The sequence below is a fragment of the Sceloporus undulatus genome, chromosome 4 (genome assembly GCF_019175285.1).
Source record: "Sceloporus undulatus isolate JIND9_A2432 ecotype Alabama chromosome 4, SceUnd_v1.1, whole genome shotgun sequence".
Taxonomy (NCBI): Eukaryota; Metazoa; Chordata; class Lepidosauria; order Squamata; family Phrynosomatidae; genus Sceloporus; species Sceloporus undulatus.
In genome coordinates this window covers 11,654,211-11,669,345 of record NC_056525.1, presented here as the reverse complement: position 1 = coordinate 11,669,345, position 15,135 = coordinate 11,654,211, and the positions used below count along the sequence as shown (strand labels likewise).

General features: G+C 39.9%; 1 protein-coding gene across 1 annotated transcript in view; it reads left to right on the top strand.

Annotated features, from left to right (window-relative positions):
* Positions 1-15,135, top strand: part of NTSR1 (neurotensin receptor 1) — a 172,665-nt gene that overhangs the window by 149,045 nt on the left and 8,485 nt on the right. The window contains exon 2 of the mRNA XM_042466289.1: positions 569-770. Coding sequence (XP_042322223.1) covers positions 569-770 — 202 coding nt within the window. The remainder of the gene's footprint in view (positions 1-568; positions 771-15,135) is intronic.

Genomic DNA, 15,135 nt, shown 5'->3' with positions numbered 1-15,135 from the left:
TTCTGCAGAGCAGATGCAGCCTGTGACAAAGGATTTTATTTGCTCTAAGGACTTGTATCTGTTTAATTTCCTTTTAACTGTCATTATTATTATTATTATTATTATTATTATTATTATTATTACCCCTCCTCTCCCTACGGATCGAGGTAGGTTTCAGAAATATAGTACAATGCACCATCCTAAGAAATCCTGAGATTCAGCAGTCCTCAAGTGAGGGATTAAGTGAGGGATTTGAAAGTCTCTGCTAGAGAGCTCTAGTGTGCTCCCCTGCATCCCAGTTCCCTAGTTCCTCTGAGAAAGACTGAGGATTACATTTGGATAGAACTGGTCTATACTGTACACTGGGCTATACATCAGCTCCAGGATATGAAACAGAATGCCTCCGTATATTTGCTGCTGGGGAATGCAAGATGGAAGGTGCAATTGCATTCATGTCTTCCAGAAGAAATCTAAAATAACTAGACTTTTGGTCTCATCCAGCATGGCTCTTTTTAAGTTCTTATGTTCTTTCCCATCTAGTTAAATCTTCACAAGATATCTTTATCTCCTCTGTTTCCTCCTCATTCAGGTCAATGCCTTCATTTCCTTTGTATTCCCAATGATTGTCATCTCTGTGCTGAACACCATTATTGCCAACCAGCTGATCATCATGTTCAAGCAAGCCGCACAAGAAAACCAAGTATGCACTATTGGAGGGCAACAAACCATGCTCAGCATGTCTATGGAACCTGGCCGTGTACAAGCCCTGAAGCATGGAGTTCGAGTGCTACGTAAGTATTGCTATGATTTTAAATGCAATTCATACCTTCTGAATCTTTTTCCAAAAAAAGTGGTAGTTTTTTTTTTTTTTTTTTTTTTGCTGAAGTCTTAATTGTTATTTATTTATTTGATTTTATATCACACTTTTCTCCCAATATGGAACCCCAAACAACCATTGTTGCTTTTGAATTGAGTAGAGACACATTGTGTGAATTGATGAGCATTTACAATATATTTTAAATGTTTATAGGCCACTGAAGAAGATGAGGTCAAAACGCATCTGGCCTTGAGTTTTTAATATCATTTTAGGATTTTATTTTTGCATTTGAACTACTTTTAGCGGGGTATAGTTACCCTTTAAGAAACTTTATTGACTTTCCTGTTCCAGGGTCCGATAACTCTGGCCTTGAGTTTGGATATTTTATATATTTTTTGCAATTGCTCATTTTTCAGTGGGGTATTTATACCCTTTTTGAAATTATACTGGACTCTCTACTCCAGTGTTTATTTTATCCTTTATTTGTGTACAGAGGTGTCTTTTGGTCATTGTAAGTGGGTTATATTTTACACACATTATTTTCTTTGATAGAACCCTTTAGTTTGGTTTTTTTGTTCTTACATCTGGTTTTTTGGTAGGGACCTTTGTTGGTTTGCAAGATGCTTGCAAAATATCTGCTGTTGCAATAAGCAGGAGGGGAAATATCTGTGAAACATTGGCCAGAATCGTATATTAGTTAAGTAGCCTCTCCTGGCTCAACCTGCCCTCCAAACCTGATGGAAACATTATTCACCTACACTCCAGTCACCAGCAGAATGGACCTCCTCTTTACACAGCTAATACCTGATAAAGTAGGTTGGAGAGGGAGTTATGATCGTGGCAATAGTATTGCAAGCCTGACTAGGTAGAGATCATGTATACAAACAGTTACCTAGATTTATTCATCTGTAACTCTTTCACATTCATGATCATTACTTAGTCAAAATTTTGACACTATTGCCATGCTTATGCTTCCAAATGAATTTAGAAGGCATCAGTTAAATAGAGAGAAGTCTAGATTTTAAGGTGGCTTTCAGGGGAATGTACAATTGTGGCAATGGTAGCACAATTGCAAATGTGACTAGTTACAAGGTTGTAAATCCAACTTATAATATCATAACCAATGACGAGGATTCCGGTCACTGTGGTAAGAGACAGAACTTCATGAAATATTTTGCTCCAATCCCAGTTTGTACATGTATGCTCTTGAGTTTTGATTTGACTAAGGCTGCTGAGGATTTGAATTTTCCAGGTATCCTGTGAAACATTGTGATCAATCATATGAATTTGTAATCTAAGACATCCTCTCATCTCCATACATACACATACACATGCATACAAACTGAAACCTGATAAAGTTACTTTTTGGTGTGTTGGAGGAACAAAATTCTCACACTGCATACCTGAGAGATTCTGATTTTAATGTAAAAACAAAGTTGGTTTTCCCCCCAAAACTATATATTCAAGTTATAAATGTTTTCATTCCTGCAAAAATACAGAACAGGGTTTGAGTCTCCTACATTGTGACTGCAGCCCTATCTGCACAGGCCAGAATGCTCTGGAGGCAGCTTGGAGTATTCTGGCCCCAGAGCTGCCCTGATTTCCTCCCATTACAAATGCCCTCTGTTTCAGCACCAGGCAACTGTTTGCACATGCATACAACTGCACCACCCAGTGTGGCCACCATCATGGCATATTCTGAGGTCTGAATGAGGTGCCCAGCATTAGTCACACAGCTGGCTGCTTCATTCTGATCTCAGAGTGAACAATGCATTGCAGTAGCAGCCATGCCAGGAGGTGCATGTGAACAGCCACCCAGCGCCACAATGGAGAGCTCTGGATAAAATATAATAATATAATATAATATGTGGGAGTTATACCCTGGTACTGGTGCTGAACAAATCAGACGTACAAACCTGGCCTAAGGCTCATTTATAAACAATGGTGCTGATTTGTTTTATTCACTTCACTGAGACCAAGGGCTTCAACACAGCAGCGAATGTATCTAGAATTGCTGGAAGTTGTAATATTTGTTGCAATAGTTTGAAGGGAAGGGGTTTACAAGCCTGCAATATTTTGTCCACTGACCTGTGAGTAAGGCCAACCAAATATGGAATTCAGTGCGGCCCCAAAGCAATTTATAGCCCCCAGTGTCATTTCCTCAGAATCCCTCCAAATGTTCTCTATGGAGAGTGGGAAGCATTTCCACCAGCAGAGACTGTTTTAATATGAGAAATTGAACAGGAGGTGATTTCTGATCATTTCCTGTTCTTACAAGCTGCCTCTCCTGGTTCTAATGTGGCTCAGTAGGGGCACAAAAACTTAGCAAAAATACGTCACATCCCTTAGAGGTGCAATTTTTATAAAACATCATTTTTATCAAACATATACGCAGTCATAAACAAATTGTATAGATATATCTAAAACACAGACAATAATAACAAACAATGACAAAACAAACTAAACTAAGGCACTTTATAGATGAGCCCTATCGGGCGCCATCGTTATACATGAGGGGTGGTGCTTCCTGACGCGCCTTGCCCCTTGCACGTAACAAGGGCATAAAAATGGTGGCGCCGCCATTTTGACATGATGGACGCCTAGCATCTGCATGTCTCAGCACCTTGATGATGCTGCAAGTGCGCCATTGGTGCCTTGCGGAGTCATAACGGCACCGGAAAAAGAAGCTGCCTTTTGTGGCTTCTTTTTGCTGTGCAGGGGAGCCGCGCGGTTTGTCCACTGCGGCTCCCTCACGCAGCAAACAAGGGCAGCGGCAGACCACCCTTTTGGGTGGTCTGTAAAGCACCTAAATTACTAAACAAAAATGAAGGTACACTATTGATTTCTTCCCCACACAAGTGATAGATATATAGCACATTTTCTCTACTTCCTTGTATATAATAAAATATTGATGCCTCTACAACATACCAACATTGGCCTGTTACAGACTGCCAAAATAAAGCTGCTTCGGGTCTCTTTGGAGGTATGCTATTTAAATTATGCATGGGTCCTAAGAATCCGGAGGTCACACCAAAGCCACACTCCATTCCTAAGCATTGGAGTGCAGCTTTGGTGTAGCTTCCGGATTCTTAGGATGCATGCATCATTTAAGCAGCATACCTCCAAAGAGACCCGAAGCAGCTTTATTTTGGCAGTCTGTAACAGGCCTTTGTTTATTTTACAAAACCTAAAACTGGTGCATATCTCCAATACTGCCTCCCAGTAGCCCATTCCATCCAGGCTGGCAAGGCTGCTAACCCAGCAGCCTTATCAGACCCAAAAAAGCACCACACTCCCCAGTAGCAGCCAAGATGGAGGGCAGAGTTGTAGCCATTGGAAGTTCATTCCATCCAGGTCTGGCATGGCTGCTCATCCAGTAGTGGCACCAGACCCAGAAATCACCTCCACTAGTAGCCACAGATGGAGGGTAGAACTGTTGCATCAGAAGCCCCTTCCATCCAGATCTGGCATGACTACTTGCTCTGTAGCTGTTCCAGACCCAGAAAGCACCACATAGCCCCACCAGTGACCATGGATGGGAGCTGGAGCTACTGCTGTCAGAAGCCTATTCTAACTGGGTCTGGTGCAGCTGCTCGACCATTTGCTGCAGAGGACCCAGAAGGAACCACATTCCTCACCAGTGGCCACTGATGATGGTGGTGCTTCTGCTGCCACTGAGAGCTCATTCCTGGTCTGGTGCAACTGTTAGGTGAGTGAGAATGGGGGTGGTAGCCTTTCTCACTCACCCAGAAGATGCATCAATCCCCGTAGGGACTGTTGAGCAGTATTTCACCAGGCTGTCTTGCAATGGATGGGCGTGATCACCCCACCAGATGTTCGCCCTCCCCCAATGTGTCACCCAGTGCAATCTGCACACCCTGCACCCACCCAGCCCTGTGGAACATCATTCCCCTAGAGGTGTAATTTGCTGGATATATGACCCTTCCAGGCCTTCTGACAGAACTAATGTGATTCCCCCTATCCTCCAAGTTGCTCAGCCCTAATTTAAGGCATTTTCCTATCACTGCTGAATTCAACAGGAACCCAAAGTAATGTGCAACAGGTGAAAAAAATTGGAACATTAAATACATAAATAAAAATCTTTAAAAAACAGACCAAAAACTCTTCTTTAAGGACAGTTTTTATACCAGAGGGCAATTCAAACAGCCAGGGCAGCTACCAATGCCTTTAAGGTCTGAAGACAATGAAAAATGACAGTCTTAGCTGCCAGAGGATATTCACGAGGGATAGAGTCAGTCTCACTTCCCTTGTGAGGGAGCTCCATAGTCAAAGTATTGTTATCATGGATACCCACCAGCCTAGCTTCAGAGTTGGTGGTGGGACATCCAATAGGGCCATCGCTGCCAATGAGGATCGTGTCTAGCTTTATTTGGTCTAGCATCCTAAAACTGTCCGGCACGTCTTTAAAAAAACCCAACAACAATTTAAAATTTCACTTTATTACTTCCATAGCCTTAATGGATTGTGGAGGTATTCCCCCATCTCATTACTTTTGCTATATGTCTCTACATCATTTCAGGTAACTACACATTTGGAAGCCTTAGGAGAACACCAATGTCTCCCGAGGATCACAAAATTCTCTTTTCCACGATCATACAGAAATGAGAATCAATCAATCTAAACCCTGTTATGTACAGCAGGCTATTACAGGAGCAAATTACAGCTTTCCTTCTTCCCAAAAATCAATGTGAACACACAACACTATATTGAATCTATTGGGAGAGCTATATATTCTAAGCAATTGTATTGTCCAGAGCCTGTTGACAAAAGGGAGGTGAATTTCTATACCAAGTAGTCACATGATTTTACATAACTATTGAGCCCTGAGGTTGTTACCCAAAAATGAAAGAAATTCAGAAATGCAGGCAATCTCCATTATGTTTACTCCTGGGGCTGAAAACTGCATAGTCACACTTTTGGACAATTTTTCTATAATAGCAGGTTTTCAAGTAGATTCTGTGAGGATGGTAGGGAGATGGTAACGTGTTGCACAAGATACATAGTTTAAAATTTTTGTCCAGAAATGAGATGAAAATACAACCACAAGATGATCAGCAATTAAGTAAAGACCTATGATCAGCACTTCTTAGATCAGACAGATTCACAAAAAGTGCAGAAACATGGAATGGCATACTAAAGGTAGGAAATTTTAGTAGTCATGTGCTCAGTAGCTGCTGCTTTGCAGGTTGAGAGTTTAGGCACAACATGTATTTCAATCATTTTCTCTCTGTTACTGTTAGCTACACTGTTTCTTTTTCTGAACCTTTGGTCCAAAACACACTGCAGCTATAATCCAGTTTGAGACCGCTTTAACTGTCCTGGCTCAGTGCTAGGGAATCCTGGGAATTGTAGTTTATTGTGGCACCAGAGCTCTCTGACAGGGAAGGCTCTATGTCTCACAAAACTACAGTTCCCAGAATTCCCTCACATTGAGTCAGGGCAGTTAAAGCAGTCTCAGATTGGATTATTTCTGCAGTGTGATTTGGACCATACGCCCGTTACAGATGGGCAAAATGTAGCATGGCGGTGGCAGTACTAGGGTTAGGGTGCGCGCACCATTCGGACGCTCCCTAACCCTTGTATGTACTCCATACATCAAAATGGTGGCACCCTGTACACATGCCTACCATCCGCACATCCCGACATCATTGTGATGCCGTGAGTGCACCATTGGCGCACTTCTGCATCACAATCAAGCCGCAGAAAGAACCAGCTTTTTGTGGGTTCTTTTTCCACCATTGGGAAGCCATGCGGTGTATCTGTTGCGGCTTCCTGCCGGCAGAAAAGGCAGTGGCAGCAGACCACCCTTTTTGGGCGATCTGTATCCCGCCGTAGTTAAGCTGCAGTCAGTCCCAATTTGTTCATCTTTCATTTGTAGCCTGAAAATTTTTGATGTCTCCTTCATTTTTGAAGACTACATGCTAAAGAGTTGTTATATTTGTATTTAGGGACTGGTTGTTGCTCACTTTCTGCTTTTTAATAATACTTATTCTGCTTATGAGATGCTTGGCTATCTTTCATATTCCCCAATATAGGGGATTTGGGGGGATGTTAGTTATACAGTGGGCCCTTGGTATCTGCTAGGGTTTGGTTCCAGGACACCCTGTAGATACCCAAATCCATGAACGTTGAAGTTCCATTAAATACAATGGTGTAGTAAAATCATGTCTCTTATATAAATGGCAAAATCAAAGTTAGCTTTCTGGAATTTATTATTATTATTATTATTATTATTATTATTATTATTATTATTTTGGATAGTTGAATCCATGGATAAGGAATCCGTGGATACTAAGGGTCGGCTGTACTAGATGGAGACACAATAACTTTAGGACAAGGGTAAAGGGACTGAACTTGGTTGGGAAGGATTTACCCCAGCCTTCTTTGACAACAGCTTCAGTGTGTCTTGTATAGAACTGTTCTGAGTCCCACATCCAAGCAGACCAAATCTCTCTAGATCTCCACCCTCACCATCACCTCACTCTCTGTGTGTTTGCAAATTTATCACAGATCTAACTAATTTCATGTCTCCCACCATGTATAAAACTCTAATGGCAGAACTGAGGGTTGCATGGAATACTTTAAAATTACCATAAGTACGTTACTAATTGGTGATTCATTTACCGAGTCACGCCAACTACTCTAATAGATGGAAATATACATGGAGCTCTTTCTAATTGCAGAGGAGTTCATTAGCTATATTTGAGACCACAAATAAGCACAAAAGTATCTTCCAATCCACACACACCCCTTGCTTCCTGTGAAAATACAGCAAAATCAAAATGTGTCATCAAAAGTGGATGACTTACATTTGGTGAAATATTTCTGAATCCTGGTCCCAAAACTCTAGCTGCGATGATAAAATAATAATAATAATAATAAAAGCTTTATTTCTAGCCCACCTTTCCAGAGATCAAGGCTGGTTACAGTGGTGGATTTTGCAATCCAACAGCATACAAATTACAATAAAAACATTATCAAAAATTTACAATTACATTATATAAAACTACAACAACAATAACAATTCCAGGCTGGCAGCGATTGTAACAACGGTGAGGGGGAGAGGGATCACAACAGGGCTATTGGGGGTATGCCTGTTTGAAAAGATACGTTTTCAGCCCTTTTTTAAATTGGGCTAGGGAGGGGGTCGAGCGGAGCTCGTTGGGGATCGAGTTCCAGAGCTTAGCGGCCGAGGTGGAAAAGGCCCTTTGTGTAGTGATGGCTCGTCTAGCATCTGGAACGCTTAGGAGATGTTTATCACCCGATCTGAGAGTGCGGGGCGGATTATATGGATTATCTGTTCAGCTTTTTTTTTTCCAAATTATATTTATTTTATTTTAGTAAGTTAAAAAAAAAGAAAAGGAAAAAAAAATGAAACAGCTATTTACCTGTTTTTCATGATTATACATTATCTCATATATAATCCTACAAAAGTTTTCTTAACAATCAATTACTTCCTTATCCCATAATTCTAATTTGTGATTTATACATCCTTATTGTCGGATTTTCAAAACTTAAACTTGTATTCATTTTAAATCTATAAAGTCCTTCTGAAGAGTTTCTAAACTATCGATTTAGACTAAGTTTATTACTTGTTACCGTTATTCAATCATCCATGCTTTTCAATATCAATGAACCCCCTCCTTAAACCACTTAGCTTTACAAAATTGAATTATTGGGAACCAATCTTTCTCAGCCCTATCAATGTTTTTGTTTCTTAAATATAAAGTCAGTTTATCCATCTCTATCATATCCAAGAGTTTCTGAAGCCAAAGATCCATATTTGGTATGTCAGGCTCTTTCCAGTATTGAGCAACAAGTATTCTCGCAGCTGTTACCATGTATAGGATTAATTTACCAAATTTTCTCTCTATATCTCTTGGCATTTTGTTTGTCATGTTTAATAAGTAGATTTCTGGTCTCAATTCAAACTTAATGTCCAATATTTTTTCAATTGTCAAGTGTATTTGTTTCCAATATTTTTCTAATTTGGGGCAGCGCCACCAAACATGCATCCAAGATCCTCTAGCTGAGTTACATTTCCAACATTTATTTGATTTTTCCTTACTTATAAAAGCTAGCCTATTTGGGGTCAGATACCACCTATTCTCCATTTTCCAGTAATTTTCTCTCAGAGCCTGAGATTGGGTAAATTCTTTTGTTTTCTTCCTCACATGCTTCCAGCTCTCCAAATCAATAACGTTTCCACAATCAGTAGCCCATTTAATCATGGCATCTGTCACTATCTCTTGTTCTTGGTCTAGTTTCAGCAAAAATTTATATAATTTCGATGTTTTCTTTTTTTCCTCACTAAGTAATAATTTATCAAATTCTTCCATTTTATCATTGATTCCAAATAATTTTATATCCATCTTGAAACGTTCTTTAAGTTGAGTGTAAGAAAACCAATTCACTTTCATGTCTAATCGATTTAGTTCCTCTATTGATTTCATTTGGGAAATATCATCTTGCCCTTTAATTATCAAGTCTTCATATTTCAGCCATCTCTCTGTTGTTTCCCATCGTCCAAAAAAAGCTTCTTGTATTGAGGTCCATAGGGGCAACTTCCTGTAAATCTTCTTCTTTATTTTTTCCCATGTTGTTAATAAAGATCTCCTAATTTCATGTTGTAAAAATTCTTTGTGGGTTTTTGCTTTCCCATAACATGTATAAGCGTGCCAACCGAATCTATTGTTAAAGCCTTCTATTTTTAAAGTATTTTGATTTTCAAGTTTTATCCAATCAGACATCCAATTTAACACATTTGCTTGGTAATATAATTCTAAATTTGGCACTCCAGCTCCACCATCTTCTTTGAAATTTGTCATAGTTCTCCAATTAATTCTTGGTTTTTTATTGGTCCATATAAAATTTTTAATTTCTCTGTGCAATTTCTTAAATGTCTCTTCTTTAATAACGATTGGAATCATCTGAAACAAAAAATTTATCTTGGGAAGAACTACCATTTTAATTGCCTCAATTTTTTCTGAAAGGGAAATATCCAGTTTAGACCATCTGTTAAAATCCTTCTTAAATTCAGCCCAAAGTTTTTTATAATTGTTTTCGAAAAGGTCCGTATTTTGGTTAGTTAACCAAATCCCTAAATATCTTATTTTGCTTTTGACCGTGCATTTTGTCACTTCCTCGATTTCTTCCTCTTCTTTTTTTGAAAGGTTTTTGGTTAATATCGCCGTTTTGTTCTTGTTTATTTTAAATCCCGCCACTCTTCCAAATTCTTCAAAACTACTAAACAAAATTTTTTTTGGTCAACCGGGTCATCTAGTATTATCACTAAATCATCTGCAAAAATTTTAGTTTTGTATTCCTTTCCTTTTACTTTTGTTCCTACTATCTCTTTATTTGCCCTTATATTGTTTGCTAAAATTTCCATAACCGTGATGAAGAGTAATGGTGATAGAGGGCACCCTTGTCATGTTCCCTTAAAAATGTTAAATGTTTCAGTTCTTTTACCATTAATTATTAATTGAGCTTTTTGAGTTGTATAAATTTTTTCGATACAGTTTAAAAAATTTGTTCCCACTTTCATTCTTTTAAGCACTTCTACCATGAAGTTCCAATTTACTTTGTCGAAGGCTTTTTCTGCGTCTGCAAATACAAGAGCTAATTTCCGTCCATTATTTTTTTCATAAAAGTCCATGATATTTATTAGTGTTCTGACATTTTCTTTCATATAACGAGTTGGTAAGAAGCCATTCTGGTCGGAGTTGATGTAATCTTGTAGAACGCTTCTGGAACGCTTAGGAGATGTTTATCACCCGATCTGAGAGTGCGGGGCGGATTATATGGATTATCTGTTCAGCTTTTGAAGGAATCTCATATTACTGGCTAGAGACAGTATAATGCAGAATCATTAGATCAGGATTTGGCCCCTCTTCTCCAGGTTGGGAATCGCAGGGCAAGAGCAGTGCCTTGAAAAGTGTGTAAGCTTCTTGCTACTTCTGGGCCTTACTACTGCATTCTGCTTTAAATCAGCTACTGTAGAGTCCACAGTAATTCCACTTGGCCCACTCTTCCCTTCTCACCTCTTCTTTGCGGTATTCCAAAAAGAAACAGGAAATACCACGGTTTCGGAAAACTGCACCAAGGTGGATTTGCCCCTGAACTGTAGTGCAAAACCTTGATCCGGGTGTGCAAAACTCTGCACAAGTGGGAACACCCTACTTTTAATCTGGTGTGAAAACCAGGTTATATGGTAGTGTGTATGGCCAACCTGTTATTCAAACCCATGGCCACCAAGGTTGAGCTGGAAGGTGTGGTCAATATTGAGAAATGTTAATCTGCCTGAAGCTTGGCTGCCTCACTGTCACTGAAAATGGGTTTGTTTGTTTGTTTTTTAGCACTTTGTTATTACAGTATAGTAACAAAAACAAACATTTTGTTGTTCTATATTTACCCAACATTATGCAATGGTATTTTGCATTGCAAATAACCCCAACTGCTATGAGTTCTATTTCTATTTCTGAACTTCCTATTGTCTCTCTAGTTTGTGTGACTTGGATTTTTATCATTATCCACTTCCATTTCTCCTGTTTACTTTATTATGTCCAGCTTCAGTGCACTATTGGCTTCTTACTTTCTTTGAGATTTTTGTATGACCTGCTTAATATGCACACGCGCACACACACACACAGACATCCATATATACTTCTGTATATATACATCTATATATGTATATACAACATATATTTCCCTTGTTTTGTTCAGCTCCATTTGTTCTTACAGTAGTCTATAAGTAGTTCCCATTCTTTTTCTACTATTTCCAATGGTTTCCTATTTATCCACTGTGTTAATTTGTCCATCTCTATTACCTCTAACATTTTGGTTAGCCATTTGTCTACATCTGGAATATATTTTTCTTTCCATTTTATGACGTAGATTATTCTGGTCACAGAGACCATATACAGTACTTGTCACAATTGAGGATTGTTATTTTGTGGCCTTTCTCACTTTCCTCATCTTACTCACTAAATGATTGAACCTGCTGTAAGATTGCTTTCTTGGTGAGAGGTACAAATGGGCTGCATCATTGTTACCAAAAGGTACAGTGCAAATTTCTTTCTTCTTCAGCTTTTCTTAGGCAATGGACTCCTTTCTGGTTCCTCTCAGCTCTATGGTGGAAAATTCCATGATTCCACGATTCTGTGAAATAAAATGGGCAGAGTGGCAAAATGAGCAGTGGCGACTGGTGGATCCTGTGTCACTGGGGCAGTGAATCCAACCCAGGGTTCAGTTGAACCTGAAAAGGAGCTATCCAAGGTCCTGAGCCCCTTTCCCCCCAATAGATCCACCACCTTCAATAATTCTTTGAGCTTATTCAATACCTAGAGTGGAATCACCTTCCTATTGACATGAAACTCACCAGTCACTTCTGAAAGATAGGGGTAAGTTATTCACTTTAACAGATTTACACAAAAAAATTGGAATTAAAATATTCTAAACAAACAGTTCATGCACTGAAGCAAGTGGCAATAGTGACTAATTTTGACCTTCCCATCTATAAGTGTTTGATCAAGATGGGGATCACAGCCCAGTCACGTAGTGTGAAGGAGCAATCCTTGCCTTTTCACACACACGAAGAGAAAATATCCCTTGGAAAGAAGTTTAGGGTCTCACATGGTCTTATATCACATTTGCAACTATGGTGAAACAGCAGGCAGGCTTATAAAAATGTAAGCCTTGATCCTCAACATTTGTTTTACAGCTTCCGGAGACAGCATTCATTAAACATGAAATGTTCAGACATTGCTGATTATGCAAAGGGATGAAGTAGACCATGAGCTTTATAATACGAAACCAACCATGGGGTAGTGGTCAGGGGACAGAAAGAAGAACTTGGAAATAAATAGAACAAGTATACATTTTTTTTAAAAAATACATAATAAAGCTGTGTGGGAAGGAGGGAGAATTACTTTAATATTTTCATTTTTAAACGGCACATTCCAAAACTTGAACTGTAGAATCAACCATCCATACCTTGGTTATGGCCCCCTGCTAAGAATGACCTGTCCCTAGTGGCCATCAATCTGACTGATCTTCAGTTCAACAAGTAGGGCCCCTAGCTTTTAAAGCACATCATGTTCATATGGTCCTTCTGGGAGAGCCTTTGTCCCTGCTGCCAAAACGGCCACAAACTGCTTATAGAGCCTCAAGTGCCAAAATCGGCACTTAGAATTGAGCCAGAAATGCATGAGTAACCAGAACAAGTTGTAAACATCCAGTATCTTCTGTTGTGATCATCTGCTCCCAAAATATACATTTTTAAATACATGAAATTAATACATTCATTTTCATTATTCCAACTTGTTTCCCAATATTATTTCCTTTGCGCATGGGACCAGCTGCTCTTCTGCTCTCTATAAATTTGCTGCCTATAACTATACATTTTTAAATGCTCTCTGCTGTTCTGTCAATGTCTTCTGTCTCCCAGGTATAAAACTGGCTGAGAAGGGTCCATGTTTTTACAGACAGTCTCTTAAAGGCATGCAGTAATTTAATTTAGTTATATTTCTGGGGCCCATTCACACTACACAATTTATAGTGCTACATTCCACTGTCACTAGCGTGGCAACATCCCATGGAATCATGGAATTTGCAGTGCAGGGATTGTGTTTTACATTTCTCAGCTGGACTGCTCTGTTGCTTCAACAGACTACAAATGCAAAGATTCTGTGGAATGGAAACATGGCAGTTAAAGTGGAATCGTAGTGCTATAACTATATAGTGTGAATGGGGGCTCTGTCCAATATCCTAATCATGTGACTTGTGCAGTCTGTTCCAAATTGTTACACACACACACACACACACACACACACAGGCAATGACTGAAATAAATGACAGATAGAAGCATTTATCACATAGAGCTCATTCAGTTGTTATCAACAAAACAAAAGAAATAAATGGAGGCCATTTGTGTTTAATATTTTTTCATCTCATATATACAGTGGATCTTTAGAATTGGCAGGCTCACCATCTATGGATTTCAGCATACACAAATCATCACATAGGCATACTAACATGGGTGTGCACATATAGCCATCAACTGGATAATATGGAACTTGAGCTTCTACATTTCCCCATCTAGAGGGGGACTTTACTCCTGAAGATGGGAAGGGCCCACTGTGATGGCCTAAGTGCCCTCCCTCCATAACTGTCATCTTTCGGCCGTTGAGGGAAAGAGCAGGCCGGCCCAGCGTCATCAGGGGCTGGCCTGAAGACAGAGTGCCCTCCCTCCATAACTGTCATCTTTCGGCCATTGAGGGAGAGAGCAGGCCGGCCCAGCGTCATCAGGGGCTGGCCTGAAGCAGAGTGCCCTCCCTCCATAACTGTCATCTTTCGGCCATTGAGGGAGAGAGCAGGCCCGGCCCGCGTTCATCAGGGGCTGGCCTGAAGACAGGTGCCCTCCCTCCATAACTGTCATCTTTCGGCCATTGGAGGAGAGAGCAGGCCGGCCCAGCGTCCTCAGGGGCTGGCCTGAAGACAGAGTGCCCTCCCTCCATAAACTGTCATCTTTGGCCGTTGAGGGAGGAGAGGGCCCAGCGTCATCAGGGGCTGGCCTGAAGACAGAGTGCCCTCCCTCCATAACTGTCATCTTTCGGCCGTTGAGGGAGAGAGCAGGCTGGCCCAGCGTCATCAGGGACTGGCCTGAAGATACAGTGTATCTTAATTGTAGATTTTTCTTGTACTGTTATATAATTTTCTTGTACACCGCTATGATCTATTTGGAATAGCGGTTTATAAATAAAACATATTATTATATTATTATTATTATTATTATTATTATTATTATTAGTGTGTTGTCAGTCCTCGCTAGAGTAGACCCATTGAATCAATGGGATCTACCTATGTGTTGATTTACTGTTCAACAATGTGGTCAATGGGTCTTCTTTAGCTGAGACTTACCAACAGGATCCATGCTACCTGTCCTTGTTCTTCATTGTCATCAATTTGGCTTCAGCTTAATGGCAATCCTATGGATGAGAGCCCTCCAAGAAACCTGTTGTCAATAGTCCACTCAGATCTTTCAAACTCAGGACTGTGGCTTCCTTGATTGAACCAGACCATCTGTAATTCTGTCTTCCCCTTTTCCTGCTTTCCCACATTATCAAGTATTGTTACCTTTTCCAGTGAATCAGGTCACCACATGATATGGCCAAAGTATGATATCCTCAGTTTTTGTCATTTTGGCGTCTAGGGAGAGTTCTCCCTAGTCTAAGACCCAATTAGAGAACTCTGCCACTTCCTGCATTATATTACAGTGATCATGGATGGAGTTATATCTTTGTTATTTGGAGAAAGAA